Source organism: Martes martes, assembly GCF_963455335.1.
Source record: "Martes martes genome assembly, chromosome: 3".
Lineage (NCBI taxonomy): Eukaryota > Metazoa > Chordata > Mammalia > Carnivora > Mustelidae > Martes > Martes martes.
This window is the reverse complement of record NC_137890.1, coordinates 179,648,648-179,674,050: the sequence shown is the minus strand read 5'-3', so window position 1 is coordinate 179,674,050 and position 25,403 is coordinate 179,648,648. Positions and strand designations below refer to the sequence as shown.

Below are 25,403 nucleotides of genomic sequence, written 5' to 3'. Positions count from 1 at the left end.
TGATGAAAATGTCTAGGGAGCTCTTTTTAAGGCATTAATCCCATTCACGAGGGTTCCACCCCCGTGACAAAATTGCCTCCCAAAGGCCCTACCTCTGAATGTCATCACCTTGGGGATTATTAAGATTTCAACATATGAGTTTAGGGGGACACTAACATTCGGACAATAACAGTTGGATGAATATATATGTCAGTAGAAAATGTGGTACCAAAGGAAGGGAAAGAGATGATTAAAAGAAATAATAACCCTATGATATATCATTAAACTTTGGTATCTTCCATATGTAAAATATATACATATCACTCAATTGGAGGATGGGATTATTGGTCTCAACTCACTTCCTAATAGTAGCATTATATATCCATCCTCTGTCTCATTGTGTGTGTGTGGACAGTTCTTTTCCACCCGAAGCCTGTGGACTTGGCCATGTGAAATCATTGGCCAATTAGATGTTAGTGGATGTTTTGTGAACAAAGTCTTTAAAGATAGTTTCATACTTGCATTCCTGTCTTTCAGCATGTGAGAAACGTGTTTCAGATATCCAGTGGTCTAAGGAAGATGCTAGATATATGGAGCAGACATGTATATGCCCCACACTTTGAAGGCAGACCTACCTGATTCCAGCCTAGGTCATGAAAACCCCAGTCAACTTACAGATCTGTGAGCCAGAAATAAATGCCTTATTGTTCATAGCCCAATGGGGCATGTTTGTAATGCAACATTTTTGTGACAACAATGGACTGATATACTTTCCCCCATTAATTAACTCTAGGTAGGTTTCCTTTCTCCCCAGTTTGCTTGTTGTAGTGGGGATAGGGAAAATACATCCACATTTTAATTTTGATGGATTTTTGATACTCTACAGAATATAAATGACTTCTTATTTTAAAGTCAGTTTTATCTGAAAATTAATTTTAATAGAGTAATTGACTTAATTAAGATAAAATGCAAATTATGTCTTCATCTACATATATAAAGGGCATATTATATGTATGGTAAGAACATTCTCATTACAATAGTAAACATAACATGTACTGTGAATTTAAAATGGTTACTACCCACTGAGATTTCTCAATCTCTATTTGGAATTTAGGATTATTTATCATTGATAGTGTTCTAAAGGGGATTGGTTTCCAGCTGGAGTCTCATTAGGTACAACTCAAACATTAGATGAAGGATAGGGTTAAAATGCTATATTTTCCTCATTTCATTTCTTTAAAGCCTTTACCAACAAATAAATTAGCCCCTCCCCCAACCCCCACAAAAATACCACTTTCTTGAGGCTGTGGCAGTACTGTTACTACATTGTATCATAATCTAAAAAACACCAGAGTTCTGTGACTCAAAGCGAAAGAATATTTATTGGGTCTTCTGAAGAAAATGAAGGTATCAGAGCTGGAAAGAAAGCCATATTATCTTTACTAAGAGTTGTTGTGCCCTAAATAATGACACACATACTCAGAATGGTGGGTGTTAGAAAATTTTTATACTTCTACTCTAGTGGCTAGGTTTCTTATTCTGTGACTTTCTAAGATCCCAGTGAAGAAAACTGTAATCCATTGTCTTTAAACTATCTGCAGAAATTTCCCAATCCAGAACTAAAAAGTAAAACTAAAAATTAATTTCTCATAAGGAAACTAACTGTCATTTTTCCCCCTTTCTAGACTAAGGGCTCCAGAATGTACTTGCTGTTCTATGTCTTTGGAAGCCTGGCCTTGAGTCTGTACATTTCTTTTATGATACTCTGTTGTCTATGCGAATTGTGACATCCATCACATACACAGAAGCATGACACAGAAGTAATGGAACTGGAAAGCTTAACCATGAGGCTGTGTGGTATCTCTAGGACATTGTTCATGACCCACAAGATTTTTTCTCTTTTGAGACTTCTCTGTTCTCCACTCCATTCCTTTCTACCATGATCTTCCGTGTGTTCTCTAAAGCAATGCATCTTTTAAGTGGGGGGGGGGGACTACTTTTCCTCTAATATGCTCATGCAATGGTGTGTCCCATGATCAAGTGAATTAGGGAATATGTATTAATCTTTTAAAAGCAGTCCTAATGGGCGCCTGGGTGGCTCAGTGGGTTAAGCCACTGCCTTCGGCTCAGGTCATGATCTCAGGGTCCTGGGATCAAGTCCCGCATCAGACTCTCTGCTCAGCAGGAGCCTGCTTCCCTCTCTCTCTCTCTGCCTGCCTCTCTGTCTACTGTGATCTCTCTCTGTCAAATAAATAAATGAAATCTTTAAAATAAAAAAGCAGTCCTAAAATGCACATTTTCCCTAGCATTTTTCATAATAGAAACTATCAGGATATTTGTCCTTATATGCGATGACTGTGACCCTGTGTTCTAGACCTTACATGGATCCAAGTCTTAGAAGGAACCAGTTTGCCTGGCATAGTTGGTTTCTAGAACCCTCTCTGATTGGGCATGGCCTTGGATCAGACCTCCGCAGCAAGCGTTAGCTGCCTATGGACTGATGGTCTTGGGGTCAGAGGACACCACCACTTCAGGCAGTTGCTACCCCTTCCTGAGCAGTGGATGGGCTATGGGTGGAGCCAAAATTGGTGTGCTTACTTCCACAAAGTGCTTCTTATTTTTTATTTATGTCCAGCTTTTGTCCTGGATAGCATATTTGTCTTTTAAAGCCGTTAAATGTAGGTAGCTTGGCAGACAGAGTATTTGGGATGGCAAAGATAGTGGAAGTGTCCTGCCTAGGACTCCAGCTTTTCAAAAAGGTCTGCTCCTCTAAGAATCAGGCCCTCTATGCTTCTTTTTTAGAGTATTAAATTATTACAATTGTACTCTTTGTTCTTAAATCTTTTACTCATGTAAAAGCGTGTATTCTTGTATTTTAAACCCTGAGTGATTGTCTATAAAAGGTTTAAGACATTTTCACCAGGTTTCTATAGTTCACTTTCAATGGGAAGGAATAAACTGAAAACAAAAAGGACCTATTGCTTTCCCCTATAAACAAAGCAATTTCTGGTTTTATAAAGAATCCATGCTGTCTGAGTTGTAATGTGTTCATTTATGCCACTTTTCATGACACAATATATTATATTCATTTCTTTCGTGTTTATTGGAAAAAAGGAAAAAACAGTGTTTTTTGCCAGTGTTACCAAACTGTGGAATTTACTGATCCTTCAAGTATATATACCATAAGTAGGAAGGAAAAAAGGATAGCTATAAGAATCTTAACTTTGAATTACTTTACTTCTGTTAATCTCTTAGTATTACATTAAGACATTTTTATATTGAGCAGACTATGAAGAATGGCCATTTTTTTTTTGACATTTGTTTCCTCGTACTAGATTAATCATTGACTTAAAATTGTCTTTTAATAAGTGAAGTCAGAAGTCAGCTTTTGTTCTTTCCTCATCCTTTCCAAAGAATGGATATCAAAAAACGAAAGAAGTCTCTCAATTACAGACATTTTGTAGGATTTTCTTCATTTGGGTCTTTAGTTATAAAATATTTGAAAGTGGATGAATATTTACTTTAGGAGATCACATAAGGACATATACTTAATATGTTGATAATTGAGCTCCCTGTAAGAAACCTACATTTAAGACGTTTCCCCCATTGATTGGGTTAATCATCAACAACCTTTACTATGATGCAGAGATTTTTTAAATTATCTGCAGTATGACCCCTGACTCTTTCTTGTGATTTGTCTGTATTGCCCAGAGGGCAAAAGACTTTAAAAGATAATCTGTCCCTTTATAAATCACCCAGGGTTCTGCTGATTTCATTTATATGTTAGCAACAGTTGGGGGGGGGGTCCTTTTCCATTATTAAGATGATCATCCTTGGATCACCATTTATCTTATCTTATCTCTTTATTCTCTGAAAAGTACAATCTAAAGTAGAATGCCTCCCAGCTGTTGGAAAGAGCCTCTTATCCCTACTCGATGGTGATATCACATTTTGAATTTTATGTAATCCAACTGACCAAAACCCATTCATGCCTACAATAGCTACCCATAGATGACTTTTTCCAGAAAATGTTAAAAATTCAGAAAATTAAGTGTCTTGTGGGTATCTTATCCTTTCGTTGTTATGAAAATTTATTTAGCTATAACCAAAGTTTTATTACCTCAAATTCCTTAGAATTTACTTAGGCAAAAGTTAACAGTACTTAAGCTTATTATAAAATATCCTGCCAGAATTGCCAGGTATGGCTTTTGCTTTATATAAAATAGATATATATTTATTATTTACATAAATATAAATATATATATACAGAATAAATATATATATATCTGTATATATAAATCTGTATATATATTTATATATCTGTATATATAAATATATATATACAGAATGTATATATGTATACATATATATGTGTGTATATAAATATATATATATTCTTTTTTTTCCCTTAAAGGCCTCTTGTTTAAGTTTTGGTAATTGACAAAATGATTGCATGTGAATCATAACTCTTGCATAAAGTAAGCTGCACACAACACAGACTAATTACACATTTGGGAGGCGAGGCAAAGACATCCAGAGCTTACTTGTGCTGAGCCAAGAGCAAAGCATTTAATGAAATGAGGGCCATAAAAGGTTCAGCATCGATGCTTTCAGGTCTGACCTGGGCTTCTGAGAAACTGGACACCGATCCTGCACACAGGTGTACTCCCCCGGGCTCTGGTAGGCTGGGTTTTTACAACTTGCGGGCATGAATCAGGTACGTCTTTGCACTACAAGAATGTTTGTGATTCCAGAGCTGGCCCTGGTTGGAATACTCCTAAGCAGATAATATAGATGCCTCGCAAGTCACCCATCTTCTGCCTCCCTTTCCACTTCTCACGCCAAGTAATTACTTTTGATATTCGTTTTATTAAAATGGCTAGGATATCTCACAAGGTCCGACTATGTACATTCCTCTGTTCCTTCTTCCTTTTCCTTAAATTCTATTCTTCCTCTCCAGATAATACTGTGAACGAAACAGAAAGCCCTTCCCAGATTGTTCAGTAAACTCTTTGCCGATTATAGTCCGTGCAGACTGGCCACGTCATATTACAGTGTTGAGTACATGCAAGATGTTTGATTAAAATTTGTTGGATCAGTATGGTTTGCAAAGAGTGACTCTTGTCACTCAGGCCAGAATGAGCCAATCTCATTTCTAGATTCCAGCTTTAACAGGTTATTCACTGTGCTTGGGAATAGAGGTAGTCTTACAGAGAACAAAGTGAGGGAATGGAAAAATAGGGAAAGACGTAACTAGATGGGAGGGAGAGGGGAAATATATTTAATTAAGATGATAATGGAAGAGAAGCTATAAGAACTTGAAGAAAGTTTGTATAAAAGTTCTTAAGAGATTAGTTAAGGCTAGGGGTGGTTAGGATAAACATTAAAATGGCTTATAAAAATTAGGGAGGATAAGACAGTTAACATTTTACTCACCATTTGGTTTTGCATTTCATGTATCTATTTAATAAAAATAATATATATAATATATATACAGATATATATATGTGTGTGTATATATATACACACATACATACATATATAATATTTCACTGTTTTCCCATTGAAAATTATGTTCCAGTATTGGATTATGAAATTAATATAGAGGATTGTGATCAAATTAAAAATTAAATAAGAGCATAGAAATCACTAAAATGCATTGCACTCTGTTTAAGTATTTTCTCATGAAACTTTTGTTTATAGGTGTATGTATAAACATATATGTTTTTGCCTGGATGGATTGGCAAACACAGAAAAATGACTGATGTGTCTTTGGGTACTGGATCACAGTGCTTCCCAGACTGAATGAAATGTACCATGAATACTGCTATGTGCAGTATTCACTAAAGATCTGAGGTACATGCTATAACTTAAAGCCATGAACAGCCCAGTGTTCATCACAGATTGGTAGTGATGACACCTCTTGTTGCCTTCATTGAGGATCTGATGCTGAAACTGAGCTAAGTTATCATCTCTCCTAGGAACTGGAAGCATTGTGTGAGAAGGAAAATTGGACTAGGTTGCTTTTAAGGTTTCTTAAAACTATGATACATTGTGCCTTTTATAATTATTTTTAATGTAAGAACTAATTTGTATAAACCTTAAAAGTAATGGAATCTGGAATGATAGGAATCAAAAGTGATACCAGCAGTTTATTTATTTACCTATATATGTGTACAACCCACAAATACGTATTTACAGATACCCATGTTTACATATACACAAGCACATACTGTTGGACATACACATGAACACCTATATCTATCTATATGTATTTATTCACTCAACAAATCATTATCCAGTGCCTGTTTTTGAGTCTGGCACTATTTTAAGCACTAGCAATAAATTGGTAGAAAAAGAATCAGAATAATATAAGAATTCCCACACTCAAGAGACCCTATTAAAAACAAATGAGCAGGGGCACCTGGGTGGCTCAGTGGGTTAAGCCTCTGTCTTCGGCTCAGGTCATGATCTCAGGGTCCTGGGATCGAGCCCCACTTTGGGCACTCTGCTCAGTGGGGAGCCTGCTTCCCCCTCTCTCTCTGCCTGCTGCTCTGCCTACTTGTGATCTCTCTCTCTCTCTGTGTCAAGTAAATAAAAATCTTTAACCCCCCCCCCCACACGAGTGGGAACACCTGGGTGATGAAGTCAGTTAAACATCCAACTCTTGGTGTTGTCTCTGCTGGTGGTCTCAGGATCGTGAGATCAAGCCCCGCATCAGGCTCCACGCTTGACATGGAATCAACTTAAGACTCTCTCTTTCTCATCCTGCCCCCCAAGTGCTCTCTCTCTAATAAATAAATAAATCTTAAAAAAAAAAAAGTTAACAGGTATACAATATGTGATAAGCTCTGTGGAAGAAAAACAGGGTAGTGGACATGGGTAAGGTGGTATTGAGAGGGCATTAAAGCAATATGAAACTGAATGGTCAGGGGCGACCTCACTAGTAAATTGATATTTGAACAGAGGATTGAAAGTAGTGAGGGAAGGAGGTCTGCAGCAATCCAGGGGAGGAGCATTCAAAGCAGAGAGAAGAGGTTATACAATGGTCTTGGGGCAGAAGCATGAAGGATGAAGGATGTACTGAAGAAAAGAAGAAAGGCAATGCGGCAAGCATAGGATAAGTAGTAGGAGAGATGAGCAGAGAGAAGAGTCATGGGACTCAGCTTAGAATTTATAGGACATTGGCATTTTCTCTGAATGAGGCGGGAAGTCACCAGTAAGTTTTGAGTATTTGTTTTAATAGGACCACTCCAGCTGCTGTAATGAGAAATATCCCAAAGAGGAGAAAGTGGAGGCAGGGAGGCAGAAAGGAGACACTAGTACAGAGGGTGTTGGGTGAAAAGCAGTGGTGGCCCAGATGGTTAAAGTGATAGGATTCTCTGTGTGTGTGTGTGTGTGTGTGTGTGTGTGTGTGTGTGTGTGTGTGTGTGTATTTATGATTTTACTTATTTATTTGAGACAGAGAGACAGAGAGAGAGAGAGAGAGAACATGAGCAGGGGAGGAGCAGAGGAAGAGGGTGAAACAGACTCCTGGCTGAGCAGAGAGCCAGACGTGGGCCTCAGTCCCAGGACCCTGGGTTCACGACCTGAGCCAAAGATCGATGCTTAACCGACTGAGCCACCCAGATGCCCTGGGTGCGTTTTTAAACTAAAGCTGACAGGAGTTGCTGACGGGTTGGACATAGAGTGTGAGACAAGAAAGAAGTCAACAGCGACATTGAGGTCTCTTGCTTGAATGTCTGAAAGAATACAGTTCCATTTACTTGTCCAGGTGGAGCAGGTTTAAGGGATGATCTACTTAGACATGATTTCAAGGTAGAAATCCTAATAAAGTTGTTCACTAGAGAATTGGTTATGTGAGTCTAGTTTAGGGAAGAGAGGTAGAGATAGGAATTTATGACTCATGAGCATGTAAATGATTTTTAAAACTGTGAGATTAGGTGAGGTAACTTCAAAAATGAGGATGGGACAGAAGAGAAAAAATCAGATGATTCTTAGGACGCTAATACTTAAAGATTGGTGAGATGGGGAAGAAGTAGCAAAGGATTTTGCAAAGGAGTTGACCGTGAAGTGGGAGATGATCTAACTATAAGAGAGTGATGTCCTGGGACCAAGAAAAAATATATATATTTCAAAAAGTAGGCCTCCATCAATTTGGTCTAATGTTCCTGTACATCAGGAAAGATAAAAGATGACAACTGACCATCAGATTTAGTAACATGGAAGTCATTGGTGACTCTAAGAGGAATATAAATGTACTACCCACACATGCACACATAAACACACATGCATATATACAGAGAGAGAATACATGTACACGTTATATATTACGTAGTTTTAATACAGTATATGTACTACTATAGGGTAATGCATATTACATATAGTATAGGTAGTATTAGAAAACATGTATGTATAAATGTGTGTGTGTGTGTCATCATAGAGATGTGTTTACATCTTTCTGGTTGGCAAGGCAGTAGTACAGCAAATGGTTCTTATACCTTCATAAATTCCTTTCAAAAACATTTATCTTTTTGTAATGATGGATAAATGTTGAGAAAACACAGAAAAATTGTAAAGAAGGAAACTGTAGTCCATATTGCAGTGCCAGTAGATAACTACATTTTTTTTTTCTGTGCAGACATATACACACATGCAGATAGATGGGGCAGGGTTGTGGAACAGGTAGGTAACAGGTAGATGGGTAGGTGTCAGTATGTATATAGTGTATATTTATATAGTTGAAATGTACTGAACACATACATTCTTACACTTGATGTTATGGTCTCACATGAGTAGACTTTATGTTAATACTATTTTATAGAAGCCTATGGTTCTTAATACATAAAAAAAAAGTACAAAACAGTATATATAGAAGCATAACTAACCTAACAAACACCACTTGATAGGGTAAATTTTTCTTCTGGGTTATATTAATAAAAGTCAGCATTTTGTATATGTACCAATAAATTTCAATATTTATCACTTTCCTTACTCTGTTAATCCCTCAAAGACCGTATTTCTGCCCCTAGAAAATTAGCTGCCATATAACCAGAGAAATAACTAAGTGTAGAATTCCGTGACCAACTGAGTAGTCAGTCATGAACCTGTGAGTCTAAGACTTAGTCCCCATTCTGGGACTTGGGAACATATCAGCAGACAACATTGCAGTCCCAAATTACTTCTCTGGACCCTATTTGCCTTAAACTTGACTGTGCTTGGCAGTTGCCTTAACTTGACAGTAGTTAGCAGTTAAAGTTGACTGTACAGGGCAGTGGTTTTCCACTGGAAGTGATTTTGAGCCTAGGAGACATTTGGCAGTGTCTGAGGGCATTTGAAGTTATCATAACTGGGGAAGGAGGTGCTACTGGCATCTAGATAGGTAGATACTACTACCTATCTAGTAGGTAGTGGACTGTCCTTTAATGCATAGGACAGTCCTCCACAACAAAGAATTATCATGACCTAAATATCAGTGGTGCTAAGATTAAGAAATCTTTAGTTCTAGACCCTGAAAGGCTGGCCCTGGGTGGGTCCCAAGGGATTAGGCCAAGGCATATGCACTAGGGGCAGGTAGGTATCCATCCTGGGGCTGGCTCAAAGAACCTCCTGGACTTTGTATCTAGAGACATGGCCTCTAGTGGCAATGAATAAGAAATAATGAAAAGGAAAAATTAAAAAAATGAATGGAAATTCACAAGATTTCCTTTCTTATGCTAGCCCTGCATCTTGATTTTTTCCCCCCTCTGGATAATTGTTAGTGTAAAAAGCAAGGGGCATTCCCAACACAGTACAGAAAGAGCTCTTGTCTGAAAGACAGAAAGCAAGGGAGGATCCAAGGTGTGGATATGTCATTGCCTTTGGGATCATCCTATCACTAAGGTCCTGCATTTGGGCATTTGCGAGGCCTTAATATCGCTTCTCCAAAATGTTGTCTGGCAAGATTGGAGTTTAATTTTTAGAGTTCTTTGTTGAACCAAGATTATTGATGGAAGGCATTCAGCATATTGATTTTTTCTCGTGCATTAGGTAAAGGGACATTTATTTCTAATAGAGGAAATGGCTATGTTAACTACTATAATGGCTTCCTTCACCATTGGGTGAATAGCAATAATAATTTGCTATTATTAGAATCCACTAATTATGGCTTGAGCCTGATATAGTATAAGAAAGATATAAAACAGAACTGTAGTTGAGTAGAGAACGTGAAGTTGCATGGTAACTTACTGTCACGGTGGGAATCACTCTTGGGATTTCTTGTGACTAGGCCAAGTCATAGTGGTTCACAGAGGTTGAGATGTAGCATAGCAGTTACGAGTCTGGCACAGGAACCACATTGCCTGGACCTCACAAAGCTCTAACACTGTAAGGTCTTATGGACTGTAAGCGTGGTGCTTATCTGCTGTGCATTTCAGTCTCCTCATCTGTTAAATGGTCATAATAATATTCCTCATAGAGTTGTTATGAAGAGTAAGTATGTTAATATGTGTAAAGCACTTAGAACCATTGTTAACCACTAGATTGTTTTTGTTGTTCTATTTCTGGCTTTCAGGTATCAGGGACTTGAAAGGGGGACCCTCTTGCACTCTTGGTGGGAATGAAAGCTGGTGCAGCCACTCTGGAAAACAGTATGGAGTTTCCTCCAAAAATTAAGAATAGAACTACCTTATGATCCAGCAATTAAACTACTAGGTATTCACCCAAAGAATTCAAAAATACTAATTCAAAGGGATACATGCACCCTAATGTTTATAGTAGATTTATCTACAGTATCCAAATTATGGAAACAGCCCAAGTGTCCATCAACTGATGAACACATAAAGAAGATATGATATATGTGTACAATGGAATATTAGCCACAAAAAAGAATGAACTCTTGTCATTTCCAACGATGTGAATGGAGCTAGAGAGTATTATGCTAAATGAAAGACAAATACCATATGATTTCACTCATATGTGGAATTTAAGAAAACAAATGAGCAAAGGGAAAAAAGAGAGAGAGGGACAAACCAAGAAACAGACTCTTAACTAGAGAGAACAAACTGATGGTTACCAGAGGAGAGGTTGCTATGAGAACGGGTTAAGTAGGTGATGGGGATTAAGGAGGGCACTTGTGATGAGCACAGGTTGATGTATGGAAGTGTTGAATCACTATATCTTACACCTGAAATTGATAGAACACTGTATATTAACTAATTGGAATTAAAATAAAAACTTAAACACATACACACAAATGAAACAGATAGCCATAATATCACTTGATTTCTATTTTGTTCCTATCACGTGTGTCATAAATGAAAGGTATTGGTACAAATAGTGATTGTCAATCTTAATTAAACACAGTTGCCGAAGAAATCGGATTTGATTATAGAATAAAGTGGTTGAAGATACTACTCAAGCAAAACTTGCCCTCGTGTCATTTTGTTTCTAGTAGATTAAAAAGCCAGAGAAGCTTCTAGTCTTCCTCTAAAATGGTGTTCACAAACTTCTAGGCAGAACAGCTGTTCTCTAATTTGTACTTTAATTCGGTGGAACTTTATTAGACTAAAATTAACCAAACCCCAGAGAGACCTGGAAACATAAATGATTATCAAATGTTACGGATTCTAAATAGGACATTCTGGAAGACAAAGATGAAGGCTAATGATTTACCTTTCATATTTAACTATCGCATTCCCATGGGGGAGAAAAAAGACAGCTAGTTTGAATCAAATAATGGGATGTTTCTTGGATAATAATACAGTGAGTTAGTTGAAAGAACTAACTAGTCATGGGTTTATTATATCAAGCACTAAAGTTTCATTTCTTTGAGACTACCTATTGTCCAGATTTTTATAGCTAACTTCAGGTACAGTGAAATTAAATGAACTATTTCTTTGAAGGTAGACATGGGCTTTCTCTATTTTGGTAGGAGTTGAAAATACTAGGTCAGTGGATCTGGCAATGATCAGCCTCTTAATCTTGTTTTAATTATGGGTTCTTTGCTACTTCTGATTTTATAGTTGTTATTTGGTGACTGACATTCAGACATTCACAGTAATTTCTAAAATATGCGATTTCACAGAAGAGTCCCTCAAAGTGACCCTAAGATGAGAGTTTCTAGACATAATTACAGAGAGGAAGGAACTATCGACCTAGCATGAGTTGAAGGTTTCTAGGGCTATCTCATTTTCAAATTTTCCAGTTAAACACTGTGGCCGAGTTTCACATTTCTGCAAGCTTGGGCGGGAGGGAGGCTGTAGTGGGCACCTGCAAAGATTATCATGTGGGCAGCATTTTTCCATTGTCACTGCTGTACATTTGAAAACATCAGGGACTTAATACGATTAACCTTTGCTTCTCCCTGGGAACTTGAACCCTTAAGTGTGCCTGTTGCCTCCATTCTCTGTTACTCTAATTTTTTGAGAACAGCTGTGCTTGTGGCTAGGTGTCATTTGGCAAAGAAGACGCAAATATTTGTCGTGCATTATCATTTTTGGTTAGGTTCAAAATCTGGTTGCCAGTGACTTGTACTGTCAATGAAGCGAGCTTAAGGCCTCAATTGAGCAAAGTGAACTTTAATTCAGTGATACTCATCATAAATCACATTTCCCTAAGTTTAAGATAACAGTTTTTTCAGTGCTCTGTATCCAATTGATATTCTTGATCATGAACATTGTTTCCATAGTAAATGATACATTTTAAATTAAACAAGCCAAATATTTCCCCCAAATTTTAGCATATTTCTACACTAAGCTCTGTTTCTTCATCTGTAAAATGAAGGCATTAAGATCACCTTATCTCTAAGATCTTTTCTGGTGCCTAAGACCCCCTAAGTAATGTCCAGCCTCTTTAATTATTGAGACTATTCTGCTGGATGTTTCAAATGGCACGACTCCACCTAGCCAAAGGATCCTCTCTGTTGGCCCTCAGCAGATATGACTCCCAAGAACCCTCCTACCTTCCAGGGACATGGTGGTGGCCCCTCGCAGAGAGAGAAGACCAGCCTGTTAGAGGTCCAATCACCCTGTCTTGCAGTTGCCTCTCTGGCCATTTGGGTATAAACACTAACCTGCTTTCTTCCCTTCACTCTTTCCACACGTACTTCAACAGAAAGGAGAGCCCGACTGCTATGCGCTCTCCCTGGAAACGATGGAGCAACTCACCTTTGAGATCCCCCTGAATGATTCGGGTTCTGCTGGTCTCGGCGTGAGCTTGAAAGGGAACAAATCTCGAGAAACTGGAACAGACTTGGGAATTTTTATCAAATCCATCATCCATGGAGGTGCTGCTTTCAAGGTCAGTAGGACTGCTTGTTTGCATGTCAGTGTGAAGGCGCTCGAGATGTGTCCCTTTGCTTGGGGACTGGGTGGAGGGACTATCTGAAGATGTGAGACCACGAGGCTCTCCTACAGATGTACCAAGTATATGTGTGAACAGATCTGGGCAACAGTTGTCTGTGTTCACACTCCGTGTGGTTAGTTTTATGCCCCAGACATTGTTCTCTAAACCCATCATGATCAGTACTCTTTCTCCCATTCCTTTTATTACTCTGTTAGGATTCCTGTGAATTTGTAACCAGACAGAGTTGAACCTCAAAATAGCCTCAGAAAAATAAAACTCAAAACAAGTCAACATGAAGGCAGCAAGTAAGGAAATTTGCTCTTGCAAGAATGAAAGCTCAGTGGAGCCTGAGAATGACTGTAGTATAAATTAAAGGTTATTTATCACGTTTTATGCCCTTGAAGATAGGCATGGTGCCAGGAATGCATGTTTGCCTTTGAACTTGGGAAAGCTTACAGACTTCCAGAAAAAGAGGAAAGAAAGTGATTCTGCCTTTTCACATTGGGGTGAGCAGTGTGATCATTGATATTAACATAGTATAATGGTTATCTAGATTGCCTGGGTTCAAATCAAGCTTCATTGCCATGTGCTCTGACCAGGACACCATTGCTAGCTGTGTGGGAATATGGGCGAGGAACGTGACCTGCTGTGCTCCCATATCTTCATCTCTGGGGGATGCATAATAGGTAATACCTAATTCAAGTGTCCTGCAACGTGACCTGCTGTGCTCCCATATCTTCATCTCTGGGAGATGCATAATAGGTAATACCTAATTCAAGTGTCCTGCAGATAAAATTAACACACATACTATGATTAAAACAGCTAAGTGATTAGAGATGGGGGGGGAACATGTTTGTGTTTATGATCCGCCATCCTCCCCACCATCCTCATCTCACGCCATGCCACAAGGCTTCTTGAGTTTGAGTCCTGCCCAGACTCCTCCCACCTGCTATCATGTGGACAAGTTGCTTGTCTCCGTATGCTTCAGTTTCCTCTCTTGTAAAATGAGTAAAATTAATAGAGCCTACCTACTGGTGCTCTTAGGAGGACAAAGAGAGATACTGTATGCATTTTGTCCAGCACGGTGCCTATGATAAACTTTCAACAAATGTTAGCTGTTTAAAAATAATCTGACATTGATCACACGTGACCCTCCCTTAACAAAAGCCAAGAAAGGTCTATGGAGAGTTTCCAGGAGCATCTCCAGTCTTGGAGTGCTGGCTTGGTCGAAGCACCGGTCTCTTCTCACTTATCATTCCACATTTGTTTCAGACCTAGACACTGAGCTGATGCCTTTTTCCTTGGGAAATAAGAAATTCATTGTGAGTAGACAACTTTTTAATGTACTCCTTGGATCAGTTAATATTTTTTGACATAATAAATAATGACAGGATTTCAGTAACATACATCAGTAAGCCTTTATGTCCCTCACGACTCTGCAGGACAGCTCAAGTGGCTGGGATTCAGGCTACTGTACCTTTGTGACACCATATACCTGCAGGTCAGTGTCCTCCGTGTACGTCACCTTCTCCCCACCCCGGACCAGCAGGCTAGCGGGAGCACGTTCTTCTCATGCTCTGAGGTGGCAGAGGGCCAGCAGCAAAGAGAGAGTGAAGCCTCTCAAATCCGAGGCCCCGAGCTGACACTCTGCCCCTCTGCACACACACACAAACACACACATGCACTTCTGACCAAAGCAGTCATGTGGGTGCGTCCAAGGTCAAAGCCTGGGGACACACAGTCCACCCCTGGTGAAGCTGTGGGGGAGGTGCAGGTCCAGAGAAGGGGGAAGTTTGGGGTCAGTCGTTTAGTCTGTCAGATTCTCCCATCTGGCTCAGAAACGCAGAACCAGGAAAAAAAGGAGAGTAATAGTAAGAATAACAGCAGCCACTCGCCTTCCTTGTGCTTAGCACTTAATGTATGCCCGGTGCGGGGTTAAATACTTGAGGTGGGTTCTCTAATTGCGTTCTTCATGTTGACACTGGATGATTATTAGGCCTTTCCATTAGAGGGAAACTGCAGATTACAGAGTTTAGTGCCTCTCCTGTGGTCACAGCCGGGAACTGCTTAAATTAAGACTTGAACCCGGGCAGTCTGACTTCGGATCCTGTGCTCCTCTGCACTGCGGTGAAGCCTCCTTCAGCTCCTTCTTCATATTCCTGAAGATCGGGGGCCGTTACCCCGGAGTTGTCTGGTGTCACGCCTGTCACCCTTCACCAAGCCATCTAAACATGTGCTGTGTTTAAATATATATATATTTTTTAAAGATTTTATTTATTTATTTGACAGACAGAGATCACAAGTAGGCAGAGAGGCAGGCAGAGAGAGAGGAGGAAGCAGGCTCCCCGCTGAGCAGAGAGCCCGATGCGGGGCTCGATCCCAGGACCCTGGGATCATGGCCTGAGCCGAAGGCAGAGGCTTAACCCACTGAGCCACCCAGGCGCCCCATGTGCTGTGTTTAAAGAGGAGTCTTGATCCTGCTTGTGGTTACTGGGTTGATATTCTTCTTCTTATACCTAATGACAGTTCTGTTTGCAGAATTTATTCTGAGTAAAATTGGAACTGAAATAATTTTTTGGAAATTAAAAGCAAACATCTTAGCTGCTTTATGGGCAATAACTTAAGCTCAAGCAGATATTGGAGAGCAGGTTTAATGTGTATATCCATGTTTGTGTAAGTGAGCATCTCCTTACCTAAGCAGTTTCTAACAGTCCTGTTTCTCCAAGAAAGATTTCACTTTCCATTTATGTAAATTTCTTTCCTGACACCAGTCTGCTGAGTCAGACAATCACACCACTAAAAACCACTGGACAGCATATTTAAGTTAAGCTGATCGTAAACAGTAAGAGGCATCAATCATGAATTTAGCCTTATTGTGAATGTTTAGTATCCATTTGTCTTGTTTACTTTCTGCAGTATAAAGGGTGGAGGACTAAGCTTTGCTCACAAGAAATCTGATTAACCAGAAAAAGAGAGAGAGAGAGAGAGAAAGTATTTTTCTATTCTGCTGCGGCCGTTCCAATAATCCATTGTTACTCTTCAGAAAATTGCCACCTGTTCTGTGATTCAGGATTATGTCTTACAGAAATTGTTTTGAGACTTTGTTCCTGTCCCCTGTTCAGAAGATACAAATGTAACAGACTGCAGTGTCCCCGGGGCAAAGGGGAGATAAGCATGGGGAACATCCACTTTAGCATCTGGCCCTAGGTTTTTACCTGAAATCAACAAAATAATCTTTCTGCCAGAGCACAATCTTTTTCTCCTGGCCCTTCGTGCCACTAATTGGTTCTCAAGGTGTTTTTCCCTTTAGGGAAGGTGGATTTTTGAAAACTAAACTACTTTGAAAAGTATGACCAAATTCTTCCTGTGGATTCTGTGTGCTGTATTCTCCTGGGGGCTTCCGCTGGTATAAACAAAGATAGGCTACTTCTTGCCAGATGCAAAACCACTGAACCACGGTGCGACTGTGACTATAATTGAGGGGCTCTTTTTTCTTTCTTTTCTCTCTTTCTCTCTTTTTATTTATTTTTATTTATTTATTTTTTATTTACCTCTCGGGCTGCTGCTTTCGATCATTTCCTCTCTTATTTGCGTTCTTTCTAATGGAGATGTAAATCTGTGTTTGAAAATAAAAGCACCTGGCTCTTCTAGGAGTCCCTCTTGGGGTAAATTCCTCTCACTCAAGGGGCAAACTGAACAATATTCGTACTCTACTCAGAGTTCTCCAAATGCTTAATCTCATTAATATTTAAAGTCCAGTCTGCATATCAAGAAGGAAATCCCAGAAACTCTTTCCTATTTGTGTCAGGGCTCAACATCTGCCATTTCAGACCCCTTCAGCCTGCGGAGCTCTTTGTGGACGTTTCTGAAGCATTCGTTTAAGCTCCGCTTTTCAAAGTACAAAGGGGCCATTGACCTCAGTAGCCAAATATGACTTAGTATTGGTGCTAATTTGCTTAAACAGTAACAGGGATTACATGTTTGTAGTTCCATTTTAGTTTCTGTCATTCGTCCTGGGCATGGGCAGCTGAAGTACAGGGTAATTGCTTTCAGAACCCGAAAATACTAGATAGAGTCTCTGGGTTTAACATCTTCCAAACCAAGACCTGTGTGGCATTTTTTTTTTTAAGATTTTATTTATTTATTTGACACAGAGGCAGAGAAAGCACAAGTAGGCAGGGTGGCAGGCAGAGGGAGAGGGAAGAGCATTCTCTCCGCTGAGCAGGGAGCCTGACATGGTCTTGATCCCAGGACCCCAGGATCATGACCTGAGCCAAAGGCAGCTGCTTAGCTGACTGAGCCACCCAGGCATCCCAACCACTCTGCATGACATTATGAAGTGCTTAAGGATGCTTTTCTAAAATTTCAGTTCTGTGATCAGAATTTAAAGCAAACGTGGGTGGTGTCGTTATTGTTAAATGAAAAGGAATATTGTCTGTGTCGCAGTAGAAAAAGGTACCCTGAGAAGGATACTCTTCTTTCCCCAAATCCACACAAAAATTAGCTTTTCCTTTCCCTCGCTAAAGCACACACAAAGTCTTAATGATTTGAAGACCTTCGATATTCTCATCCTCATTGGCTAAACCTTTTGAATTCTGAGATCAGTAGCTTTCTTTTGCTTTGGTTTTCATGAACTATAGTAACTGAATTTTTTAAGAGAAAATGCATTTTTACATCTATTGATTATAATAACTTAAGCTGGCTATTTATCTTAGGTTTTTCCTCAAAAATAAATCACTTTTAGGAAAAATATTTAACTAGATAGTGATTTTTTTTTAAATTGAGATTGGATATTAGTATGCTGTAATAAGAATAAAAATCTCATGGAGTCTGTTATATTAATTCTGAATGACATTTTTTATTTGAATATACAGACTTTGGGAGTAGAATATGTCCTACTGAAACCTTGAAATAATAAGGTAAAAATTAAAATTTAAAGGCAATTTTTGCTAAGGGGAAAATGTCATGTATCAGATTATTTAAGGTCTCTTATATAGAACAGATTTAAGAATACCTGTTATTCTCTAGAAAATTAATTAGCCAGGTTTGTGCTTAATAAATACTACTTGATGATGATGAAATTAAATGAGAGAAAAATGCCTGACATAGCTAATTGCAAATGCATACGCTCAGAATATGAAATAGATATAATTTAAGTAATTTGATTCTGGTGTGCTTAGGAAATTTGGAATACTCCCTCTGAGAAATGCAGAATTGTATAATCTACACTATTTAGTATGAGGTGGAAGAAAAAAAAAAAAGATCTAATACAAGCAATCTCCCTGTTTTAAAATGACTCAAATGTGAATTTTTAGAGCGAATGTACACGATTGTAGAATTCCTGGGAATATAGTGCTCAGTGCTGAATGTTCTCGTCTCTTCATAATCTGGACCAGTTAGCAGCAGCCAAGCTATTCCGTAACAGTCCAGGAGGAGTTCCCAGCGTGAGTCATTTCCAACTCCATCTCTACTGGTATCTATAAATCATGGAGGGGATCTATAATTAATGAACTCAAAGGAAGTTAAAAGGGACAGCTTTTAAGGAACACTAATGTTAAATGATTTCTTCAACTACCCATTCTTAAAATTGATAATGTTTTCTACTGGTGGAAAACCGTAACAATTGTTAGAAGCAGTCATGTCTTCCAGGTTTTTACCTCTGACCAATGGACCCCACACTCCAAGGATGTCAGTTGCTCCGTTGAAGCTTCTCAACTGTAAGAAGCTAAACTCTGACATTTCGTCCTGACCACAAAAATGTGATACGTTTTAGAAACACCTAAAAGCAGGAACCTTGCCTGGAAAAATTCAGAATCACTGTATATCCAATAAGAATTTTACCTAAAAATGAAATTATTTACTTAAACATGAGAAAAATAGTATCAATTGTTATGTTAATTATTTAACCCGATTTCCTTTTATTAAAAAAAAAAAAAAAGAAAAACAAGAATCTTGGCCTATGTTAATTCAGACAGGCTCATCATTTAATGGGTTTTCTCCAGTAGCAACTATTTTATAAAGAGGTACTATGACATTATTTTTAAAATCTCACAATATCAGCATAATCATTGGTTTTCTTGCTGATCCTTATCACTTACACATTTTTATTTCATGCATGGAAATTCAAATAAAAAATCCATACCATGCCAGATAAAATTTTGGAAACCTACATCATTTTGAGGTGTATTTTGGACTCTATAATTGTCTCTATAGGCTGAAAGAAATTATAAGAATTGGTAGTCCTAGTCGAAAAGGAAATGATAATCTACAAAAATTGATATACCATGATAATGACAATTTGACTCTGAAAATATACCTTTCAACTGTACAGCTATAGTCACCTTCATTATGGGTATTTATAGAATAGATATATACTCTCTATATAGATATATAGAGAGAATTTATATGTTTATATATAGTTACTATATATAATATTTATTATATATTTGTATATATAACTATAATATAACATGATCTAAGTTTTGGCCTTGGCACTTTGCTTTGGACCCATTCTTCCAGGGACAAGACTTTAAGCAATTTTAGCACAAAAAATTGTCTACTTCCTTTTTTGTTAATTAAGTAAGAAGATTTTCAGTAAGTTGAAAAGGCCTCAGATTCTCGTCTTGTTAGGCAGTCATGGCAGACTCTGCTTAACTCATATAAAACACATATGCCTTAATAAGCTTTTTATTATCCAGTTTCCTAGGCCAAAGTAAACCAAAAACAGAAAATCAGGAAGGAGATAAGAATATATGGGTGAGGAAGCTGAAATGACAGGAAACAGAAGTGTCAGATAAGCACAAAATGCTATTACCGCATAGTAAGCCAGGGAATATTTGTGATAACTCTTTAAGTCAGTGCTTCTCAAACATTTTTTTTCCCCCGCTGAGGAAATTAATAAGAAGGAATTATAACACATTTTGAAAGTATTAGAATGGTTTTGATTATATATGTATGGTGACACTCTAAATAATATTCTGTTATCTTTGGCAAAAACAGGTTCAAATACTACAAATATGGAGTAAATGGTATGTTGCGAAGACTTCCCCAGTTTGCTACATAATAATGGAGGGAAGCTTTTAAAACAATACTGAATTAAATGAGTAAATTTAAATTTTGCATTTGTTGAGGAAGTGACTATGGGGCCAGTACATAGGAAGTAATCAAACTTCCCTTTTAGAAGTCTAAGGGTTCTGTGAACATGTGCTGGCGTATTCAGGCCAGCTTGGGTCCATGAATCTCTCACAGTTGCAGTTTGTACATAAACCATTTATTCATCGTAGATGAAACTTACTCCAGCTCCAGAACACCTGAATGGAAGATTTTTCAAGTGACTCGGCTTAGCATGCACTTCTTGAACACCTCTAGTGAGTTCTGCAGTATATAGTAGACTGGAGATAGGGAACTTAAAAACAGCTCGTTCCGTAATCTAGGAAGCTGGTGGTGGAATAAGTTAAAAACATAAACAAGTCCGCTATGATAAAGGTGGGGTAGATGAGCGTTATTAAAATATCATCGGTATTGAGATGATGGAGCAATTAATTCTGCCCATGCAGACATCTATGAGTGGGAGGTGGTTGCTGAGTCTTGTTTTGAAGGCTAGATAGCCATTCAGGGGATAAGCAGGAATGCAGAGGACATTTTGGACAGAAGGAGAAATACAGGCCACATCATGATGGGGTCTACCCCAAAATGCAGTTTCTTGTCCCTGGAAAATAGAACTCTTACTTGGAAAGAATTGGCCCTGTTTATATTGGTCGAAATTGTGTTAGGCCAGATGATGTAAAACATTGATTAATGTAGGTAGGTACTCTTCAAGACAAGAACTTACATGCTTCTAGTCTTACCAACTTTCTTTATTTCTCTTCTTTGTTTCAAAACCTGTACTTTAAGATCTTGATTTATTCTTTTCCTTTCATTGCTATTGTTTTCAAATGAAGTCAAATGATTTGAATCTGGAATGTAAAGATCTTTCGTAGGTTGGATTTTTTTTTTCCTTTTCCTTTTTTTTTTTTTTTTTTTGCAAAAATATGGTAGGCAGATGTTGTCATGGAATGATTTCAGGGCCTTGTGAAGGATTGTTCAGGACAATCCTTTCCCTCAATCAGGTGTCATCTTGCCTGGCGTCCCAGCCCACTCCAGGGAAACCCTGCTCCGCAGTCTGAAGTCAGGCTCTGGGATTTGGGCTCTGGGTGTTGATAATATCCCAGGAGGCTTTACTGAGGGCCCCATTAGAAACATGCAGAGGCAGGAGCCGACATCTGGTCATGATTAATCCTCTCAACACCCTGGCCGAATGCGAACTGGCCTTGGGCTCCAGCCAGCTACTCCCGAGAAAAGCCAGCCCACTCCCTCATACTTGTTTCATGTTTTGCAGAGGCTAGTTCTTCGCTTAGGCTTTCTTACTCTCCCCTCCATGTTCATTAGAACTTTAGAGGTAGAGGGGCCTTACCAAAAAAATTGGCCCAAGGCTGTAGATTAGGCCATACAATGTCACCAGTAATCATGGTAGAGATAGTACCCGGGCACCACTGACTATAACAGGTGCTGAAATACAAGGTCACTAGACCCCCTGGAAATTGTGGATCTACTTCAGTGGGCATATGGAGTATCCTACAAGATATGTGACTGCTCCCATTACAAAGAATTATCTGGTCCAAATGTGCAGCTGTGGAGAAACTGTGGTGTAAATACTTATTTTTAAGAGGTGAGAATCTGTAGCCTTTATTAGATTCTCAAAGGAACCTGAGAGTCCATAAAAGTCAAGAATCACTAGCAACATAGTTGGAAAAATGGCCTTCAGAGTGACACAGTCCAAGTTCACATCTGCTTTAGAATTGTGACTTGTAACAATGCATTGAACTGGCCTAATTCTTGGTTTCTTTTCTATAAAATGAGGGCGACAGTCCCCAGTGTATAGGATTGTTGTAAAGATTAAATTATCTAGTGCACATAATGGGTTTAGCACAATGACTACCCAAACTCATAAGAAACTCATTAAATAATTATTATCATTAATAATTATAGTGTCGGGGCACCTGGGTGGCTCAGCGGGTTAAGGCCTCTGCCTTCGGCTCGGGTCATGATCCCAGGGTCCTGGGATCAAGCCCTACATCGGGCTCTCTGCTCAGCAGGGAGCCTGCTTCCTCCTCTCTCTGTGCCTGCCTCTCTGCCTACTTGTGTTCTCTGTCTGTCAAATAAGTAAATAAAATCTTTGGAAAAAGAAATTTTAAAAAATTGTAGTGTCCCTAATCATCTCTAGAATTCTGAATTTAGAAGCAGTTCAGAGACAAGGCCACCTAGCCATGCCAGTAACCTTTGACAAACCACTGTATCTCTTGAGTCTCCATGTCTACATCTCTTAAATAGGGGAGAGTAGTATTTGTCTCACAGGATCATCACGAGAACAAAATGAGAGAGCATATATAAAACATTTGCTTCACGACTGCCCTATATTAGGTGCTCAGTAAAAGGGAGATGTAATACTCAAACATCTTGTCTCCTGGGCCACTCATCCTATTGTAGGAGAACTGGGTTAGGGCTGATGAGATTTGAAGTAATCCCAGGACATGGAGAAGACCTAAATCTTGGACCAGTTTTTATTCGTCCTTAAGTACCCTAAGGAAGTTACTTTTTATCTTTACTCTGATCTCCTTCCTCTTTGGGGAACTTCCTTTACTCCCTCCTGTCTTGAGGATGGATAGACTTGGTTGTGGGATTGGGCGGAGATGAAGGCAGTAATTGACAGAGGTGAGGAGTCTTGTTCGTTAGGGGTCTGACAGCAGTATAATAGGAAGGAAGGTGTCTTAGTCTGTTCGGGCTGCTTTAACAGACTGCCATAGACTAGGTGGCTTATAGAAAACAAGTTTATTTTTCCCAGTGGAGGCTGAAGTCTAACATCAAGGCGCCAGCAGATTCAGTGTCTGGTGAGAGCCCCTTTCGGGTTGATAGATAGCCGTCTGCTCGCTGTACCCTCACATGGCAGAGGGGGTGAGGGATCTCTCTCAGGCCTGTTTTATGTGGGCACTAATCCCATCCATGAAGGTTCCATCTTAATATCCTCACATATTTGAAACATATGTATTTGGAAGAGGGTTGGGGGAGGAAGGACACAAATACTCAGTCTATAGTAGAAAGGGATTTTTTTTCTTTAACAGATGCAAGCATGACCCAAATTACAATGAAATAAATATGCTAAGGTTACTGAGTTATATCCTTGGATAGTTGAATTCACTTCTATAAAATCAGTTGACGAGAGTTAACATTCTCATGTCTAAGTACTCACTTAAACATAGTATTAAAAAGATAAAACCACAAAAATGTGCTTTTCTTGGTCAGAATTATCCCAAAGCATACACAATGGGCATATACAATTGTGCAGGATATTTAATGAATCTGGGTTGAGATATTTCATGAGCTTTCCATTGAATCACTTTCATTTTCAATCAAGACCAGACATGGGTATGCATTTATGTCTGTATGGCTAGAAAGGTGAACAAATTGTTGTCTTCTGCTTCTGCAGAAGAAGACAACAGTTGTCCTGCCATCCCCCAACACAGGCATCAGTCACTGTATCTTCTGCCATCTGACTCTGGATTTTATATTGGGCTCTCTTCCAGGAGACATCTGGTGGCATATTGTCCACTCTGGCTTTGAACGTTTTATTCTTGAAGCATTAATTCTTTAGGAACTAGTCATCATCACCTATGTAGCAGAGGGAATGGTTAGGAATAGAGAATGCCATGAAGCAAGGACTCGGGCTCTTCTGATCTAGCCCTGAGCCTAACTAGCCGAGCAAGTCCCAGCCCATGGGGAAGTGCCTTTTCTTAAGAGGAGTTCAATCAATGGTTTTGCGTCCCCTTTTGACATCACATTATTTATCTGTAAACAGAAGAGGTTGGACAAGATGATCTCCAAGGACCTTCCAAGCTCTAAATTCTGTGATTATATTCTAAATGTTAGGACACCATGGCACTTACTGGCATCACCATTAATGAAATTACCCATCATTTATCTTATACAGAGAAAGCACACACCAAGAGCTATAGACCAGCCAAGCCTGAAAATGAGAGTGTGTGGATTTTTATCCTGCTCACAGCTCTCCAGTGATGCTTGTGATAAGTGTGTATGTCTTCTTAAAAAAAAAAAAAAAAAAAAAAAAAAATCACAGCTGCCCCGGGGTGACCTGACCTGCCTTTTTGTTTGGACTTGGATGTAAACATGTTCTACTTCAACGTTGTGCTCTATCTGCTTGAGACTTGGAATGTAGCTAAAAATGAAAGTTTGTGCTTAGTACTTGTTAGTAAGAGATTATTTTATCCAAAAAAAAAAAAAGTCCTTATATCTCCTTATCTCTTATTTACTTCTTCACATAGACCTTGCTCCATACTTCCCAGAGAAGGTTCACATGAGGTTACCAGGTGCAATCTCACTCAGATTGTATTTCCTCCATCCTCGAGATGCCCATAAAGTTTCAGTCTTTATCTTTCTTCATATCATAGAGGACGAGGTGTCCTGCCAAGACTAACCCTCTGCAAATCCAACATGAGACCTCATTTCCTGTTAACAGAGTGAGGATCTTGATCCAACTCTTCTGCTTCCTCCTCCTCTTTAAAAATCTTACATCTAATTTTTAATGACCCTCCCAGCCTCCTTCTCAAGACTCAACCCAACAGTCCTCTTCCATGAAAGGCCAAAGTAGACCATGAGGATTTCTCGAGTTGTGTCTCACTTCACATAACTAAACCATTAACGTTGTTTTGTTTTACCCTGTTTTGTGTAACTGTAACCTCAGTCTTTCTGTGCCTCCCTCAAAATTAGATCATAGAAATGGAGAGATTTCTTTCTTGTTTGGCCTTTCCTGTAAATCTCATTTCCAGATTTGCTCCCAGTTAGGGTAAAGGTTAAGTGGAGTGGGAAAACAAGAGGAAGGGAGGGGACGTCATGCTTTGTGGAGGCAGTCCACTCAGACGCTTTCCAGCTCTAATCGAATGCCCTTCTCGATCGATCTCATCACCTTGCCATCCCACTTTCTTCGTTCAGGAGCATGTGCTCTTTTGGGTGGCCTCCGCCATCTTGTGTGCCCAGTGGCCTCTCCAGCA

The 25,403-nt window shown here is 39.1% G+C and overlaps 1 protein-coding gene across 1 annotated transcript in view; it reads left to right on the top strand.

Annotated features, from left to right (window-relative positions):
• The window catches only part of PARD3B (par-3 family cell polarity regulator beta), a 1,039,321-nt gene that overhangs the window by 595,121 nt on the left and 418,797 nt on the right, over nucleotides 1–25,403 (top strand). Inside the window, exon 11 of the mRNA XM_080799276.1 lies at nucleotides 13,072–13,257. Within this exon, the coding sequence (XP_080655402.1) occupies nucleotides 13,072–13,257 (186 nt within the window). The remainder of the gene's footprint in view (nucleotides 1–13,071; nucleotides 13,258–25,403) is intronic.